Source organism: Oncorhynchus gorbuscha, linkage group LG02, assembly GCF_021184085.1.
Source record: "Oncorhynchus gorbuscha isolate QuinsamMale2020 ecotype Even-year linkage group LG02, OgorEven_v1.0, whole genome shotgun sequence".
In the NCBI taxonomy this organism is placed as follows: domain Eukaryota; kingdom Metazoa; phylum Chordata; class Actinopteri; order Salmoniformes; family Salmonidae; genus Oncorhynchus; species Oncorhynchus gorbuscha.
In genome coordinates, this window is record NC_060174.1 from 16,086,335 (window position 1) to 16,106,389 (window position 20,055).

The 20,055-nt window shown below is 42.4% G+C and overlaps 1 protein-coding gene across 1 annotated transcript; it reads right to left on the bottom strand.

The window, feature by feature from the left end:
• Positions 1-156: 156 nt before the first annotated feature.
• rtca (RNA 3'-terminal phosphate cyclase) lies at positions 157-15,387 on the bottom strand. The gene is made up of 11 exons (XM_046302372.1): positions 14,948-15,387; positions 14,733-14,833; positions 14,053-14,196; positions 13,101-13,224; positions 12,584-12,642; positions 12,344-12,485; positions 5,235-5,356; positions 2,364-2,422; positions 1,602-1,696; positions 1,269-1,373; positions 157-1,149 (listed from the first exon to the last, which is right to left on the bottom strand). Exons 1-11 carry the CDS (start codon positions 14,990-14,992, stop codon positions 1,051-1,053), a joined length of 1,095 nt encoding a protein of 364 aa, XP_046158328.1. The 5' UTR covers positions 14,993-15,387; the 3' UTR covers positions 157-1,050.
• Positions 15,388-20,055: the final 4,668 nt, after the last annotated feature.

Sequence of the window (20,055 nt, forward strand, 5' to 3'; positions counted from 1 at the left end):
TCAAGCTGGGTCAGCTAGATAGCTAATAACTATCAGACAAGCAACTCCATGCTATGGCTATGTACTCTTCAGCACATTAAGATTGCTGGAACGAGTCATTCACTGGAATTAAATAGTCCCCTGTACTAAAACAGTTTGAATCACTACCATGATATGTAAAGACATGGATTTAATTTTTTAATGCAATGAAGGGGTTATGAGTGATGACAGACATCCAGCTACGCATTTCTGGGGGTGAGAAGATATCTGAATCAATCCATGATATGTCAGAAATCCTTTACTCAAGATCATCTTTTGTTCAGAGAAGGCAAAAATAAGGTATTTTATTCATATTTTCTCAAAACAATGTGGAAAACAAATCTCCACATTGTCTTTTAAACATTATCTGACTAATACAGTAGTCAACACAACTCTGCAGTCTAATCTGCATTACCTGAGTGACAAACAATGCACCAAAAAAAATCTAATAAGTGAAACAATTGACATAAAGGAAAACTCCACCCAAAAACAACATATTGGTATTTGTTTCATTAGTCCATTGTTGTCATAGCCCCAAAATGTTTTGCTTTTCAGCAATCACTTTTTCAAGACATATCTTTCAAAATACAGAAATCCTCCCCGTATGAAGCAAAATGGAACTAGAATGATCAACTAGGGACAGAGACCATGAACAATGTTTTTTTTTGTTGCCATAAAAGCCTGTATGCACTGAGACTGCTGAAACGTACACCCCTTCTACACAGAAATCTAATGTTTTTATTATAACAGTGTAAGGCATTAATACCCTGAGTTATACAAGCTACGAGGGTAATGACAGTTAATGCAATAGGGGGAAAGGACAACGATGACCAACTGTCATGTGGCTGTGCGTTTGTAAACCAATAATTCATTTGCTTGAATATCGTGCCACGAGGGCCACAATAAATCCTAATATAAATAGAAGCAGCATCTGACCGTTAGATGACATCACAGTAGTGTCTCCAGTACCTCTTCTATCCACGGCTGCAGGTGGAGACAACATAAAAGGGGCGGTTAGACACATGGGTGTGGCTAGAAATGAGGGTTGGTGACACCCACTCCTTGGCACTCGATGATGTAGGTGTCATTGCTGGCATTCTCGTCATCTGCCTTGGTCACTGTAAACTTGGCCTGGGAATAAGGGAAAGACATTTTATATAAAAAGTTGACTTTATAAAACCATGCACTGAGTACTCATTTTCCCATCAATTGAGTCTTTGGAAATCAATTAAAATGTGTTTTGGACCCACCTGGGTGAGCTGTTCTGCCACATGGATTGCAGTCTTTGTGTGTAGGGTGACTGGGCCAGTGCGGATTCTGGAGATGCCGTTTGCCAAGGCCATGAAAAGGATGAGCTGCCAGGGAGTGAAAGAAGAAGAGTTCAGCAGCTGACTTCAAATAGAGTAAGTTCAAGTGGCTGCTGTGAGATGGACAGTGAGGCAAGGAGAGGTATGGTGTCAAGCACCCATTCTTAACTTGAATTTGGAAGTATACGTTAATTACAATGATTATAGATTACTTACAGAAGGACACCGAAGCTTGGTTTGTGAAATACCCATGTGTGTGCGTGGTTTATTGCTAACCTGGTCCTGCAGAAACTCGTCCACACAGCCGTTGTGCCTTATATTCCTGAGCAGCATCTCTGCAGCCTCAAAGCCCACTTTGTCTGGGTACACACCTGAGACATTGGGGGACCAGCGTTAGACAGCCAATCTGCTCAGCATGTGTTATATTTTCCCCCCCAATTATTTTATCTGGGCCCATATTTGTAGCGTCTAAGAGCAGAAGTGCTGATCTAGGATCAGGCCTCCCTAGAATAATCAAATCATATTATGATCTAAAAAGCAAAACTGACTCCAAATCAACAGATATTTTACTCTTAGAAGATTTGAGAATACTGGCCCAGAGGTTATTGGTGTGCGAGAGAGTCACAGGGGAGGTGCAAACCAGGTCATTGGATAGAGCTGGGTTGGATATTTAAATTATTCAGATACATACACTTCCTAACTCTGCCCCCAATAGAACAAACTTTTGTTCATGTAACGGTCACAACATTAAAAAAACAACCTACAGATGCATAGGATAGCAATTTGAAAATGTTAGCCAACATTTTCCTTTTTCTCAATATTTCCCTATTCTCTGCTGTTGACCACTTACCTTGTATGGCTTTAGCAATGCTTATGTTGAAGCACAACTTTACTCACCATCCAAGCTTATATACAGTTTCACAGCATAACATTGTCAAGCATGTCTTTATTTGTAGAACGTTGCCCACTAGTGGTACATATTGGACTGTACACTTCACTTCAAAGACCAAACAAGCATAAGAACAATGGATTTCTCACCTTTCTTGCCAAGAGCTGACCCTGCAAATATACAGCCTGTGGAAGACTCTGCGATGATTCTGGGGAGAATAGAGACACCATATCAAAAATGTGGTAGAGGTGGATAGCATTTAAGATGAGACAACCCATTGCAGTTCTGTTGAATGTTACCTTCTCTATTGTCTATCCACCAAACTAGGGACACAAAACATTATGCAAGCCATCAGTCTACTGTCATGACTTTCCCTCCTGGGTGAGGATCAAAGACCAGCCCTCCCACCCTCTCCTCTCTCTCACCCACCCACCATGAACATACTATTCTCCTCAAATTTGATCATTTATTTACATATTAGGGTACCTGAGGATTGATTAGAAACATTGTTTCACTTGTTTGGACAATGTTTATTGGTAACATTTGGGATTCATTTGTATGCATTTTGAACGAGGGAAACCGGTGGATTACTGAATCAAGTGCACCAACTAAACTGACTTTTTGGGGATATAAAGGACTTTATCGAACAAAACAAACAGTTGTTATGTAGCTGGGACTCTTGGGATTGCAAACAGAGGATGATATTCAAAGGTAAGGGATCTATTTCAGACTTTCGTGACACCTCTGCTTGTTTGGAAAATGTTTGTAATGCTTTTGTACGCGGGGCGCTGTCCTCAGATAATCGCACGGTTTGCTTTCACTGTAAAGCCTTTTTGAAATCTGATAAAGCGCCTGGATTAACAAGAGGTTAAGCTTTTAAACGATGTAAGACACTTGTATTTTCATGAATGGTGAATTTGAAGAATTTTTACATTTTGAATTTCGCGCTCTGCAATTTCACCGGATGTTGGCTTAGCGTCCCACTGATCCGCAAGGACAGTAAAACTAAATAACTATCTCTGAAAGTGTACGCATTCACAGGGTCAGGTTTACATCTAAATGTTGTACAACAGATGATTAAATATAAAACAATTTGTGAGAAGATGAAATGTGATTTTAACCTTCTAAATGAGATAATTTTTATATAAAAACCTTTTTCCACGTCAGTAACCACACCCTTCAAGGTGAGTCACGACAACTCAGACAAATTCCAAATAGTATCCGTAATGTCCACAGAAACATGTCAAACATTTTCTATAGTCAATCCACAGGTTGTTTTTCAAATATACCATCGATAATATATCAACTGCAACTGTCTTTATCAGTAGGAGAGGGAGAGGCAATGGCTGCCCAAACTCTGTTGCGCGAGCAAAACTCATGCAAACACCTGACACGATGTTATCTTTCTCGCTCATTTTTCAAAATAAAAGCCTGAAACTATGTCTAAAGACTGTTGACACCTTGAGAAAGCGATAGGAAAGGAATCTGGTTGATATCCCTTTAAATGGAGCTTAGGCATGCTATGGAACATGGAGCTTTCAAAATAGAAGCAACTTCCTGGTTTGATTTTCCTCAGGTTGCCCCTGCAATATCAGTTCTGTTATACTCACAGACAATATTTTGTGTTTTCTATCCTAATCTGTCAATTATATGCATATTCTAGCATTATGGGCCTGAGAAATAGGCTGTTTACATTGGGAACGTTATTTTTCCAAACATAAAAATAGTGCCCCCTAGCTTCAAGAGGTTAAACTACTAGCCCAGTATACGTGCAGCGCGAGCTGAATACGTGACAAATGGTCTAAAACTACAAGACCAACTACAAGACCCTCCAATCTAACGAACACTTCCAAAACAAAGACGACAACAAATACAAAGGACACTGTGACCTCTGGTGGACAAACCAGAGACTTCTGTCGAATGACTCCCAATAGCGATTTCAACAGAGACAACAAAGACATACAAGCGTAAATATATATACAAGCGTAAATATATATACACATTGCAATTATTTTCAAATGAGCGGTCGTTCATGTGCAAAGTATTCATATTCCCATGAGCATAGCTTCACACGCATGTATAATAAATTAACATGCCCCTCCCTTTTCATTGTGTACCAAGCTGTCATATCAGGTTAGTCCACTAGGGACTTTTCATTGCATTATGCTAGTGATCAACATATAATATATTGTGTGTGTATGTAATTCTGTGTGATTATTTTAGTTACACAAATTGTCTTAATTATTTACTATCACTGAAACATTTAGACATGGGTTCATGCAGATTTGAAGTCAACGACATTCAGAAAGACTGATATGAGGTAATAATAATACTAATAATTAATGAATGGATGACTCATTTTACAATATATTCTGATATTCTTTAGTTAATTCGGGAATCTGTAACTCATGAAACAAACTTTGTGGTGCCCCAAGATTGGTGTCCCTCTAATTCTGCCATCGCTCTCCCCTCCCGGAGGACCATCTGGACTGATGACTCCAGGGTGTCCCTAGTCCACCTGGTTGTGCCTCTGATCCAGTTTCTGTGGCGATGGAAAACCTGACCTGTTCCCCAGAGGTGCTACTTTGTCCCGGACCTGCTGTTTAGACCCTCCCTCTCCCATCTGCTGTCTCGACCTCAAAGCAAACAGACATTTACTCCTGAGGTACTGACCTGTTGCACCCTCTACAACCACTGCTTATTATTTGACCCTGCTGAACGTTTAAACTTCTTGAAGAACGATCTGGCCTTAATGGCCATGAACTCTTATAACCTCCACCCGGCACAGCCAAAAGAAGACCCCTCAGAGCCTGGTTCCTCTCTAGGTTTCTTCCTACTATGTTTCTGCCTTTCTAAGAAGTTTTTCCTAGCTACAATGATTCTACATCTGCATTGCTTGCGGTTTGGAGTTGAGGCTGGGTTTCTGTATAAGCACATTGTGACATCTGCCAATGTCAAAAGGGCTTTATAAATACATTTGAGTGATAATGCAATGGTTAATGTCATGTAAATACGCTCACATGATGCCGTTGCCGCTTCCACAGGCCATGTCCTTCTCCTGCAGTGTTTGAATGTTGATGTAAAGGTCCTTTATCTCTCGCCTGATAACTCTTGTTGCAGTCGTGGCCATGTCCTTGGCAAGCTGGAGGAAAAGGAGTATTTGAGCTCACTCAAATCTGATCTCAGAAACTACTTCATTTTATCATGTGCATTTAAGTCCAGAGGGGTAGCAGACGGACAGGAAACTGCTCCATCACATGCATTTCACCTGTCCATAATGGTCTAATCCGTTGTTTGTAAGTACACAAGTGGAATAAGGACAAAACCGCAAAATTTCAATTTTACTTTGTCACATGCGCCGTATACAACAAGTGTAGACTTCACCGTGAAAAGATTATACAAGGAGTACCAGTACCGAGTAAATGTGCTGGGGTACAAGGTAGTTGAGGTAATATGTACATGTAGGTAGGGCTAAAAGTAATCACTACAGTACTACATTAAAGACATGCTCCGGTATTTTGGTGACTACCTCCCTATTTGGGCTGGATGTGTCAATGTGTAGCTCATACATTAAGATTTTTTATTTAACCATTATTTTCCCAAGTACGTTGACGGAGAACACACTCATTTACAGCAACAACCTCGGAAATAGTTACAGGGGAGAGGGGTGAATGAGCCAATTGTAAGCATAATGTCTTACCTCAATTAGCCACGAAATCACTAGTTTGAAAGAAACGTTTTCTTGAAGCTGCGCCATTTTCCCTAAATTTCCACCCCATGTGGGCCAGCCCCGTAGGAATTTGAGTTCTACCCAAAGAGCTTCAGCCCCTCTCATTTGAGTGACAACTACCAAAAGGCCTGCCCAGCGTTAACCAATAAGGTTGCAGGGCAGGCCCAACAGCTCAGTGGACACAGCAGAGAGAGAGCCGGAGAGCAATGACGTTGTGCACATATGACATAGTACACAGAATCTCTTTCATACACAGCCACAGATTGTGTTTTTTTTGTTAGTTTCTTTGCGTTGTTTGGAACTTGTATTTTTTAAATGATTTTTTTGTAACTTATTTTGGACATAATGTTGCTGCAACTGTCTCTTATGACTGAAAAAACTTCTGGACATCAAAACTGCGATTACTCACCACGAACTGGCAGGATCCCTTTTTCCCCTTTAACGAGTCTGACGTGAATGACATACTGCTTTCCCCAGATCCCCGTCATTTGCATGAAGAGAAGGTGGAGAAAAACGGGCTGGAGGGCAGGCTGCATTCTGAGAATTCGTAGGCCAACGAATAAACCCCAACTGCCTTCCATTCAGCTAGCAAACGTGCAATCTTTGGAAAGTAAAATCGATGACCTACACGGAAGATTAAACTACCAACGGGACATTCAAAACTGTAAAATCTTATGCTTCACGGAGTTGTGGCTGAATGACAACATTATCAACATACAGCTGGCTGGTTATACACTGTACTGGCAGGATAGAACAGCGGCGTCTGTTAAGACAAGGGGAAGCGGACTATGTATTTTTGTAAACAAGAGCTGGTGTACGATATCCAAGGAAATCTCAAGGTTTTGCTCGCCTGAGTATCTCTTGATAAACTGTAGACAACACTATCTACCAAGAGTTTATCTGTAAATTTCATAGCTGTCTACATACCACCACAGACTGATGCTGGCACTAAGACCGCAATCAATGAGCTGTATTCCATTATAAGCAAACAGGAAAACACTCCCCCAGAGGCAGAGCCACTCTTGGCTGGGGACTTTAATACAGGGAAACTTAAAATCACCCTCCATTTGGCAAATCTGACCATAATTCTATCCTCCTGAAACCTGCATACAAGCAAAAATTAAAGCAGGACGCACCAGTGACTAATCACCACATCAGTCATTGGCTTCATCAATAAGAGCATCAATGACGTCGTCCCCACAGTAACCGTACGTACATACTCCAACCAGAAGCCATGGATTACAGGCAACATCCGCACTGAGCTAAAGGCTTGAGCTGCTGCTTTCAAGGAGCGGGACTCTAATCCGGAAGTTTATAAGAAATCCCGCTATGGCCTCCGACAAACCATCAAACAGGCAAAGCGCCAATACAGGACTAAGATTGAATCGTACTACACCGGCTCTGATGCTTGTCGGATGTGGCAGGGCTTGCAAACCATTAAAGATGATAAAGGGAAGCACAGCCGAGAGCTGCCCAGTGACACAAGTCTACCAGATGAGCTAAACTACTTCTATGCGCGCTTCGAAGCAAATAACACTGAAAGATGCATGAGGGCACAAGCTGTTCCGGAAGACTGTGTGATTACGCTCTCTGCAGCCAATGTAAGTAGGACCTTTAAAACAGGTTAACATTCACATGGCCACAGGTCCAGACAGATAACCAGGACATGTACTGCGAGCCTGCGCTGACCAACTGGCAAGTGTCTTCACTGACATTTTCAACTTCTCCCTGTCTGAGTCTGTAATACCAACATATTTTAAGCAGACCACCATAGTTGCTGTGCCCAAGAACACTAAGGTAACCTGCCTAAATGACGATCAACACAAAGCACTCACATCATTTGCATACTGCGCTGCCAGATCCACAGATGATGCAATCTATTGCACTCCACACTGCCCTTTCCCACCTGGACAAAAGTAACACCTATGTAAGAATGCTGTTCATTGACTACAGCTCAGCGTTCAACACCATAGTGCCCTCCCTCAAAGCATATCAATAAGCTAAAACCTGGGACTAAACACCTCCCTCTGCTACTGGATCAGGAACTTCCTGATGGGCCGCCCTCAGGTAGTAAGGGTAGATAACAACACATCCGCCACGCTGAACCTCAACACAGGGGCCCCTCAGGGGTGCGTGCTCAGTCCCCTCCTGTACTCCCTGTTCACTCATGACTGCAAGGCCAGGCACGACTCCAATCGTTAAGTTCGCCGATGTCAGAGACCTGGCCATGTGGTGCCAGAACAACATCCTCTCCCTCACCATGATCAAGACAAAAGGAGAGGATTGTGGATTACAGGGAAAAAAAGATCGTGCATGCCCCCATTCTCATCGAAGGGGCTGTAGTGGAAAAGGTTGAGAGCTTCAAGTTCCTTGGTGTCCTCATCACCAATAAACTAACAAGGTCCAAGCACACCAAGACAGTCGTGAAGAGGGCCCGACAAAAACCTATTCCCCCTCAGGAGACTAAACAGATTTGGCATGGGTCCTCAAAAGGTTCTACAGCTGCACCATCAAAAGCATCCGGACTGGTTGCATCACTGCCTGCCTGGTATGGCAACTGCTCAGCCGCTGACTGCAAGGCACTAGAGGGTAGTGCGTACGGCCCAGTACATCACTGGGGCCAAGCTTCCTGCCATCCAGGGCCTATATACCAGGCAGTGTCAGAGGAAGGCCCTAAAAAATTGTCAAAGACTCCAGCCACCCTAGTCATAGACTTTCTCTCTGCTACCGCACGGCAAGCGGTACCGGAGCACCAAGTCTAGGCTTCCAAACAGCTTCTACCCCCCCAAGCCATAAGACTCCTGAACAGCTAATCACATGCCTACGCAGACTTATTGCATGACCCCCCCCCCCTTACACCACTGCTACTCTCTGTTATTGAATTGACTATGCATAGATAATAACTCAACCTACATATACATCTTACCTCAATTACCTCTACTATCCGGTGCCCCCCTGCACATCGACTCTGTACCGGTACCCCCCTGTATAGTCTCGCTATTGTTATTTTACTGTTGCTCTTGACCGCAACATTTCCCAATCCCCTCCAACTCACAAGGCAGGCACGCTTGAACTCATCTTTACTAGAGGCCGTTCGCCTACTAATCTCACTACAATCCCCCTCCGGGTCTCTGATCACTACTTTGCTTCCTTTTCGGTGTCCCTTTCCTCAAACCCTAGCTACTCACCCCTACCCAGACGGTCATGCACCGTCGCAATTGTCGCTCTCCCACTACTCCCTCCTCTATCCTATCATCTCTCCCTTCTATTAAATCCTTCTTCGGGCCTCCCGGGTGGCACTGTGGTCTAAGGCACTGTATCTCAGTGCTAGCTGGGCCACCAGAGATTCTGGTGATTCTGGAGGTCCATGGGGAGACGCACAATTGGCCCAGCGTCGTCCAGGTTAGGCAGGGTTTGGCCGGCAGGGATAGCTTTGCCTCATCGTGCACTAGTGGCTCCTGTGGTGGGCTGGGTGGAGTGCACACTGACCAGGTCTCCAGGTGTATACGGTGTTTCCTCCGACACATTGGTGCGGCGGGCTTCCGGGTTGGATGTGAATTGTGTCAAGAAGCTGTGTGGCTAGGTTGGGATGTGTTTCAGGAGGACGCATGGCTCTCGACCTTCGCCTCTCCTGAGTCCGTACGGGAGTTGCAGCGATGAGACAAAGACTGTAACTACTACCAATTGGTTCCCACGAAATTGGGCAGGGGGAAAAAATGAAATCCTGTCTCCTGATTCTGCCTCATCGACCCTACTCTCCCATCCCTTTCCGCATCCTATGACTCCCACTGTCCCTTATCCTCCTGGCCGGCTCAGCCCTCCCACTACGTGGCTGAGTGACTCATTGCGAGCTTACAGAACAGGGTTGCGGGCAGCTGAGTGAAAATGGAGGAAAACTAAACTTCTGCAGGACCTATCATACTTTCACTCCCTCCTCTGAGGGAAAGGGTGATACCTTGTCAGTTGTACAATTGAATGCCTTCAACTGAAATGTGTCTTACGCATTTAATGCGTAACGACATCCACGTCTTCAGGCGCCCTAGGAACAGCGGGTTAACTGTATTGCTCAGGGGCCGAACGACAGATTTTTACCTCCTCCTCTGTATCTGCCGCTAAAGCCACTTTCTATCACTATAAATTACAAGCTTCTGCCTCTAACCCCAGTTAACTCTTTTCAACCTTCTCCTCGCTCCTTAATCCTCCACCCCCTCCCCGAACAACTTTGTCAGACACTTTGAAAAGAAGGTTGACGACATCCGCTAGTCATTCACTCAGCCTATTGATTCAACTGGTCCACTCACACAGAACTTCCCTACTCAGTGACCTCTTTCTCTCCTCTCTCTCCAGAGGAAATCCTGCAACTAGGGAGGTCTGACTGCCCAACAACCTGCCCGCTTGAACCCCTCCCCTCCTCCAGAAAATCTCTGGAGACCTTCTCCCTGTCCTCACTTCCCTCATCAATTAATCCCTGGCCACTGGAAGGGTCCACTCTTGACTTCAAAACGTCCGGAGACGCTCCCCTCCTCAAAAATACAACACTTAAATCATCTTGACATCAAAAACTGTATCTTTTTTAAATATCTTTCCAAAACACTGTCTGATCAACTCCGATAACCAGTCAGACTTCAAGACTGGTCACTCAACCAAGACTGCTCTTCTGTGTCACAGTGGCTCTCCACACTGCCAAAGCTTACTGTCTCTCTCCTCTGTTCTCATCCTCTAATCTACCCACTGCCTTCGACACCGTGAACCAGCAGATCCTTTTTTAAACACCTTTATTTAACTAGGCAAGTCAGTTAAGAACAAATTCTTATTTTCAATGACGGACTACGGTTAACTGCCTTGTTCAGGGGCAGAACAACAGAGTTTTACCTTGTCAGCTCGGCGATTTGATCTTGCAACCTTCTGATTGCAAGATCATCCCGCTTCGCTGCAATCTCCACTGGCATCCCTACCTTCAGGCTATGCTCAAACCCTACACCCCAACTCCGTACAGCCACCTCTGGTCTCTTGGCCCAACCACCACTAGAGGGCAGCTTCCGCACAGTCTGGTCCAAGCTCTTCTCCTGACACCCCAATGGTAGAATAAGCTTCCCCCTGAAGCTAGGAAAGCAGAGTCCCTGCACATCTTCCAAAAGCACCAGGAACCCTACTTCTTCAAGGAGTATCTTAAATAACCCCTCTCCTTTTTACGTGTGCCTTTTTTAAATGTATGCATTTCTGTCCTTGAGCTGTTCTTGTCTAATGATGTTCTATATAATGTCATTCTGTATTATGTTTCATGTCTTGTGTGGACCCCAGGAAGAGTAGCTGCTGCTTTTCCAACAGCTAATGGGGATCCTAATAAATACCAAATACCTTGTTTTTAATAATACAATAACTTTTCTGAACCAGCACTTCACAAAAGTCTTGCCATAGATTTTCAAGCAGATTTAAGTCAAAACTGTAACTTGGCCATTCAGGAACATTCAGTCTTTTTGGTAAGCAACTCCAGTGTACATTTGGCCAATTTGTAAGTCGCTCTGGATAAGAGCGTCTGCTAAATGACTTAAATGTAAATGTTTATGTTGTAGGTTATTGTCCCACTGAAAGATTAATTCCTTTCCCAGTGTCTGGTGTAAAGCAGACTGAAGCAGGTTCTCTTGGATTGTGCGTGTGCTTAGCTTAGGGATTTCCCAAACTAAGCCCTCTGGACCCCAAAAAGGTGCACGTTTTGGTTTTTGCCCAAGCACTACACAGCTGAGTCAGACAATCAACTAATCATCAAGCTTTGATCACTTAAATCAGCTGTGCAGTGTTGGGGCAAAAACCAAAACGTGTACCCGTTTGGGTCCTGAGGACCGAGTGTGGGAAACACTGGCTTAGCTCAATCCTGTTTCTTTTCATCCTGAAAAACTGCCCAGTCTTTGCCGATGTCAAGCATACCATACCATGATGCAGTCACCACCATGCTTGAAAATAAAGGAGGCAGTTACTCAGTGATGTATTGGATTTGCCCCCAAACACAAGGCTTTGCATTTAAGCCAAAAATAATAATTCCTTTGCAGTGTTTTTTTCTTCCTCGGTTGTTTTCGCCCATCATAGCCATTGAACTCTGCAGCAGTTTTAAAATCCCTAATGGCCTCATGGTGAGTCCATATAACTTGTGATTTGTTAAGCCAGTTAGCCTAAAAAAACTAATTTGTAAAATGAGTAGAATTCTTTTCACTTTGACATTAGAGTATTCTGTGTAGATCAATTACAAAAAAAATACAATTAAATCTTCTTAAATCCCACTTTGTAACGCAACAAGATGTGGAAAAAAAGTTCAAGCTGGTGTGGACTTTTTATAGGCACTGTATAACAGTAACTTAAAATGCATAGGCAACTCTAACCCAACGCCATTGCTTGGTATGGTACCTTATAGGGTAAAACCCCAGCAACAAAGGACCTTCCATAGATCTTGGAGATGGTTCCTCGTTCGGTCATGTTGACAGGGCTCAGCTCGCTCACTGGGCTAACCTTAGCCACCACCTCACCTCCGCCTTTGGGGTAGTAGCCCCTATTCAAAACAAGAACATGCACGCATGGTTATATTTTGGGTACCAGGCAGTATTTTTTTTACACCAACACTAATCTAACAGGGAGGACGATACTAACCTCATTCTCAAGTCACAGTTGAAATGTACACCAAACTTCTCCACAATGGGCTTGAATACCTGGGGGAAAATGTCAAACTGACTTTAGGAGTACATATAACGGTAACACAAAGAAACTAACTTAAAAATAAGTAGATGGCAAATAAGAGGATGTTTAGTGACAGTCATAAACCAAGCAGTCCATCTTCGTGCCTGTCTATAGACAAGGTATTTAAGAATTTGTGATAACTAAAATTCATGATTTCCCAGGAACCCAACCCACATTACGGCAGGGTAGCCTAGTGGTTAGAGCGTTGGACTAGTAACCGAAAGGTTGCAAGATCGAATCCCCGAGCTGATGAGGTAAAAATCTGTCGTTCTGCCCCTGAACAAGGCAGTTAACCCACTGTTCCTAGGCAGTCATTGAAAATAAGAATTTCTTCTTATTAACTGGCTTGTCTAGTTAAATAAAGGTAAAATACATTTTAAAAATTACAACCACTGGTACCTCTCCCAACACAGGTTAAGGTTAGCCATACCTTGATGGTGTAGTCAATCTGCGGGGCCATATCCGCGTTGGTGCCCCCCTTCAGACAGAGCTCAGAGGGGCCATCAGCGTACAGGGCACAGGGTAGAGAGACCTGCAGCAGCAGCCCCACACTCCTGGAACAGAGCAAGATAGAAGTATGAGATAGATTGACTAGGTTTCCCCTTTACCTTCCCTGTTGTACAACTAAATGCATTCTACCAAAATAAACCCAAACCCTCTGAATCAGAGGTGCAGGGGGTTGCCTAAAAAATCGACATCATAGGTGCCCAGGGAGCAGTTGTTGGGGGTTAACTGCCTTGCTCAGAACGGCACATTTTTCCACCTTGCCGGCTCAGGGGTTTCAAACCAGTGATCTTTTGGTTACTGGCCCAACGCCCTTAAACGCTAAGCTATCTGCTGCCCCAGGAGACTAACAGGGGTTCCAGACTCCCAAATGTAAATATCCCCCATCGTTATACACAAAATTAATTTCCATTTAAAAATTGACACTGAAGTATATTGTATCGTCTGAGGCTAAATATTTTTTCCCCTGCTATTTTGTGAAATTGTCTTAACTCAACATAGTTTTGGGTAATGTTTATATGGGTATCATGTCAGATTGATAATAACAAGGTTTTTAACAAGTGCATTTGGATAGCCATCCACAGCTCTGTCTTTCTTTGGGGCGGCAGGTAGCCTAGTGTTTAGAGCATGGGCCAGTAACAGAAAGGTTGCTAGATCGAATCCCCGAGCTGACAAGGTAAAAATCTGTCAATCCCGCCCCTGAACGAGGCTGTTAACCCACTGTTCCTAGCCCTTCATTGTAAATAAGAATTTGTTCTTAACTGACTTGCCTAGTTAAATAAATTATTGTCTGAGATTAGGAACCAAAAACTGTGTCCCATACTCCCATTGAATGTGTGCCGTCAGGAATAACGGTGGTGCAGCCTAACATGATTTACCCTGCCGTTTGTGGGTCTGCGGTGTGATTCCCAGCTTTTATTTTCCCAGGGGTGAGTGTGACTTCTGTAGATCCCACTGAGCCTCCCTCAAGATTTCCACAACAAATGTCCCTCACCAACTCCAACCCTGACAGATGCTGTGGTCTAGTAGTGAAAAGGGGAAGGGGGGGCAAGTGGTTAACAATGAAAGGGGAAAAAACGTAGCTATTTCAATTGAATAATGACAATATGTAGGCTATGATATCATCTGCACTGAATGACAAAAGACAATGAGGGAAAAGTTTTCTAGTTCAGTTGTTGATAGAAATAAGTCAACTGCCATGTGCTTGCACATTACCAACAAAGGATCACATGAAAAATATAGCTATGAGGGTGGGCATCTGCCATTAAATATGAAACAAAAGATAAGACAAGTTATAGACCATGGGCTGTAAAACAGCTAATTGTCAGATTAAAGTTGACGCTCTATCTGCTTGGAAAATAAAGGTCCTTTAAACCAACTTTGCTTTGTTTTCTGATTGACTAAACTTCTGTCTGGAGACGCCGGCGATTGCCCCAGGGCTATAGACTGCAACTCGAATGAAGCTTTCTTATATTAGTAGGATGACATGTGGCTTTTGTTGTCGTCTAGCCAGCTACATACTCTACAAATTCATGACATGGATTTAGAAAATGAATACCTTAATCCTGGTGTACCTCTACCTGCGCGAATTTTGTTTATTCTGATGGAAGCGCCGTTGATGCAACTCAGTGCGGCAGATACTCTCAAAATTTGCCCACCCTGAAAGAGGACAAAACATAATATACATAGTAAAAACATATTCTAAGTTCAATGTCAAATCATATTGCTAAAATATGTAGTAGAAATTGTATTTTAATCGTGTGAAATACTCACACCCTCCATTATACTTCCGTCCATTTCCACCATTGCTGCGGCCATTTTTGAAACAAGAAGAAAAATATTTATGTTTTTCAATGACTCCTCCACTATAAGAAATGTATGATGTCTGTACCTAAAGATGTGAAAACACGCAAATATGGATGCTCTGCCCTGAAGTAGCTTTTTATAGCGTTTGATGTAACAGACACTCCGCCGACGTCTGGGGTAGCTACTCCAATTGTGAACTTCCCCCAACCGTCACTGCGCAGTGCGGTAGTTATCAATGAAAGCAATTTCTTATTACTTGGGAGAGAAAAAATGAAAATCCCACAACGATACGAAAAAACGGGTTATATTTGAACTGCGATGTTCACGTGTTATTCACATTTTTCCATGAAATGTTGCTCAGCATTAAGGCTGCTACTCTTGATCGTGTTGACTGTTGGCACATGCGCAATTGTGATCAGCAAGGAATCAATTGACTCACCCCCTCCCTGTTCAAAGTTGGAAAAGTAGTGGGGAAGGCCTAGAAAAAAATACTACAAATCATAACAATGAATTAATGCATAGGCATTAAAGGGATGGTTCACCAAAATTACATTGGTGTCCTTACCTTAGATATTTAGCATTTTCGTGCTTCATGACCAATGAATTGTTAATTGTGTAATTCAACCGCCCTTTAATACGCATTACAGTGTGTGTGTGTGTGTGAAAGAGAGCGAGAGAGCATTTAAGTCATGGCATTGCAACGAGCAACACCGCAGATATTGAGATGAGCGAGATGCAAGACTTTGCTCTCACACGGTCACACACAGTATCTGCGCAAGCGCGCATGTTCGCTTCACACTGTTACAGCTTAAAAGCCACCGGACTGAAACAGCGGAGAAGTTGAGCCTCGTGCTTGTTGAAGGAAATTGACCTAATATGCTGTTTACTTTCTGCATCTACGTCATATTGCTGAGTCTACCTTGATAAACACTGCCACATAGGTACAGTATGTTCCTATTATTATTGGCATTTTGACTAGTAGCAAGTAGAATATTTGTCTTGGGGTCAGAGGAGCCAGGTGTTTGCCCCATTCAGCACACCAAAAATAATACTGGATGCACTTGCACCCAATAAACATATCCATACGTTAGCACAGACATTCTATTAGGAAGATTTTCCTATGCAGTCAAGGCTCTGTCTCCTCCTCTGATCAGGTTGGATACTCTTATTGGATAAGCAACAAACACCCACATCCCTTTGTTGTTGAGATGCATCAAAACACAAAGTTCAACAGTGGTTGCAGACCTTGTCTTTGGATAGGCATCCCATTGTTTGATTGGTTCCCAGTTTTAAAATGTATAACACATTCATAACCTATGCATAACCTATACATAACCCATTCATAACCCATACATAACACATTCAGAACTCATATTTCACCCATTCAAAACCCATACATAATGCATTCATAACCCATACATAACACATTAATAACCTATAATAACCTGACGCATTCATAACATACATAGCCCACTCATAATCCATACATAACCCATTCATAAGCCATTCATAACCCATTCATAACCCATTCATAAGCCATTCATAACCCATTCATAACCCATACATAACCCATTCATAACCAATGCAAAACACATTGATTAGCAGCACTTGATCATTTTGCATGTTCAAATCTGCAGTATAACAAACAAACTACATTTACTGTGTGATATACCGGAAATATCAACTTGTGGTTGTTATTGATAATGAATGTGTTATTAATGTAACAGGGTTGGTTATGTTTCCACTTGACACAGCAGAAATATATTTATATTAATTGATTGAATTTAAATATCAATAAGGTTTTATGCCGTTGGTTACGTTTGCAGATAGGGGAAGATTGCGAACGTAAATTCTTCTTAGTCTGATATTGACATGCAAGGGGTAGGTCACGTTCTGAAATTCTATATTCTATTTTCATATTTACAATGTGTACGAGTTCACTATGTAAATGTCCTAATGTATATACACTGAACAAAAATATAAACGCAAGATGTAGTGTTAGTCCCATGTTTCACAAACTGAAATTAAAGAGCCCAGAAATGTTCCATATGCACAAAATTGTATTTATTTATTTTTATTTCACCTTTATTTAACCAGATAGGCTAGTTGAGAACAAGCTCTCATTTACAACTGCGACCTGGCCAAGATAAAGCAAAGCAGTTTGACACATACAACAACACAGAGTTACACATGGAATAAACAAACATACAGTCAATAAATAATACAGTATAAATTTCTTTAAATAAAATAAATAAATAAATATATTTTTTAAAGTCTATATACAAAATGCTAATTTATCTCAAATGTTGTGCAAAAATGTGTTTACATCCCTGTTCGTCAGCATTTCTTCTTCTTTCACAAGATAATCCATCCACCTGACAGGTGTGGCATATCAAGAAGCTGATGAAACAGCATGATCGTTACACAGGTGCTGGGGACAATAAAAGACCCCTCTAATATGTGCAGTTTTCTGACATAACACAATGCTACAGATGTCTCAAGTTTTGAGCAAGCATGCAATTGGCATGCTGACTGCAGGAATGTCCACCAGAATCATAAAACACGGGACGAGATGTTAAAACTGTCCATTGTGCCAATAGATGGAATGCACTCACATGAGATTTGCTGTGATGTTGACAGAGTGGCATGGGAGGTTTATTTCTTAAACTGGGTTAGGATGTACATTTTGGGACACATCCTCAGTAGTGTGCCTTCAAATCAGTGGGGGTTTCGGCCTTTAATCACTAAACACCCTCATCAAAGGTGGCCAGCTAAAGGGTGATCAAGCTTTAGCTTGTGTCCCATGCACAATTAAGATTTCCCACGAGACTATGCAAGGCAGGGGCGTCCTCTTCCCTGAGCCAGCCCTACAGCTGACCGCATACCTCATATGCCCTCCTCAAGTTGGAGGGATCTGAATTGGGTTCTCAGGTGGGGGTGGGGGGGTCATGAAGTTATAGCCCAGCAAGGGTCCTTCCGTTTGATCCAGATCCACTGGCTGCCTCTTTCAGCTGCTTGAGAAACTGCTCTGACGGTCTGCCTCAGAGCCTATCCATGGATTCCAAGTTCTTTCAGCAACCTGATGGTGGAACAAGCCACGAATCCTCTGCATCCCACTTCAACTGGCCAGACTTTTGCATTCCAGCCACGCTGAGTTGCGTCTGCTGCCAACTCTGTGTAACGCAGTTTTTTACGCTCGTAGGCCTCTTCAACAGAGTTTTCCCACGGGTCTGTGAGCACTATGATGTACACAGCCTTTCGTGAAGGGGACCAGAGTACCATGTTTGGCCTAAGGTTGGTAGAAGCAATCTCAGGTGGAAAAATGAGTTGCTGGCCAATATCGACAAGCATCTTCCAGTCCCGGGCCATGGCTAGGTGTCCAGTTTCTGGCTTCGTAGGAGGATGCTTGGGCCTTTTCTGTCCCTCCCGGATGAATGGTGAATTTGTCTCCCAGTTTCTGTTGAAAGGCAGACTGAACAAGTTTTTCTTCAAGGATTTTTCCTGGGATTGCTATTATTTTTGCTTTATCCTAAATAACTCTCTTGTCCTTGCCAATGACAAGCATAACCATAACATGATTCAGCCACCACTATGCTTGAAAATATGAAGACTGGTACTCAGTGATGTGTTGTGTTGGATTAGCCCCAAACATAAATTAATTAATTAGCCACATTTTTTTGCATGATTTTTTTTGTATTATTTCAGTGCCTTATTGCACACAAAATGCATGTTTGGGAATATTTTTATACTGTGCGGGCTTCTTTCTTTTTACTCTGTCATTTAGTTTTGTGGAGTAACTACGATGTTGTTGATCCATCCTCAGTTTTCTCATATCATAGCCATTAATCTGTTACTGTTTTAAAATCCCCATTGGCTTCATTGTTAAATCCCTGAGTGGTTTCCTTCCTCTCTGGCAATTGAGTTAGGAAGGACGCCTGCATCTTTGTAGTGACTGGGTGTATTGATACACCATCCAAAGCGTAATTGATAACTTCACTATGCTCAAAGGGATATTGAGTGTCTGCTTCTTTTCTTTTCACCCATCTCACAATAGGTGCCCTTTGCGATGCATTGGAAAACCTCCCTGGTCTTTGTGGTTGAATCTGTGCTTGAAATTCACTTCTTGACTGAGGGACCTTACAGATAAATGTATGTGTGTGGTACAGAGGTGGGGTAGTCATTAAAAAATCATGTTAACCACTATCATTGCACACAGAGTGATTCCATGCAACTTATAATGTGACTTGTTAAGCACATTTCTTTAAATTTAGGCTTGCTATAACAAAGAGGTTGAATTCTTATTAATTCAAGACATTTCAGATTTTCATTTTTTATTAATTTGTACAAAATTCTAAAAACAAAATTCCATATTGACAGTATGCGGTATTGTGCATATATCAGTGACACAAAATCTCGATTGAATCCATTTTAAATTCAGGGTGTAACACAACAAAATGTGGAAAAAGTCAAGGGGTGTGAATACTTTCTGAAGGCACTGCATTTCCATGCCAAAAGACACAACACAAATCTACAGCCATCAACATACTGTCCTGCAAATCTAATTTGCTTCTTCTATCTATCGTCAGGTACTGACATTGATTGTATTTTGTACTATTTTTGTCATTGTTTTGATGTTTGATTACAAAAAACCTAGTCTGATACCGACTGACAAGCAACGAATCACAAATCTACAGCCATGAAAATACTGTTGTCCTGCACATCTAATGTGCTTCCTTGTGTCTATTGTCAGAATAAACACCAATAAACCTCGATCGCTGACTGGACAGTCCTTTCTTTAAAAATACAACACAAGAGAATTATGAAGTACAATGACATCTGTTACATTAACATCCCCTCAAGTAAAGTTGCACTGCGTATGTGTTATGAATTTGCTAATAAATTTGACATTTGAGTAATTTAGCAGACACTCATAAACAGAGCTACTTCCTGGAGCAATAAGGGGTAAGTGCCTTACTCAAAGGCACATCAACAGATTTTTCACCTAGTCGGTTTACTTAATCACATAGTCAGCTCAGGGACTCAAACCAGCAAACCTCAATTACTGGTCCATCACT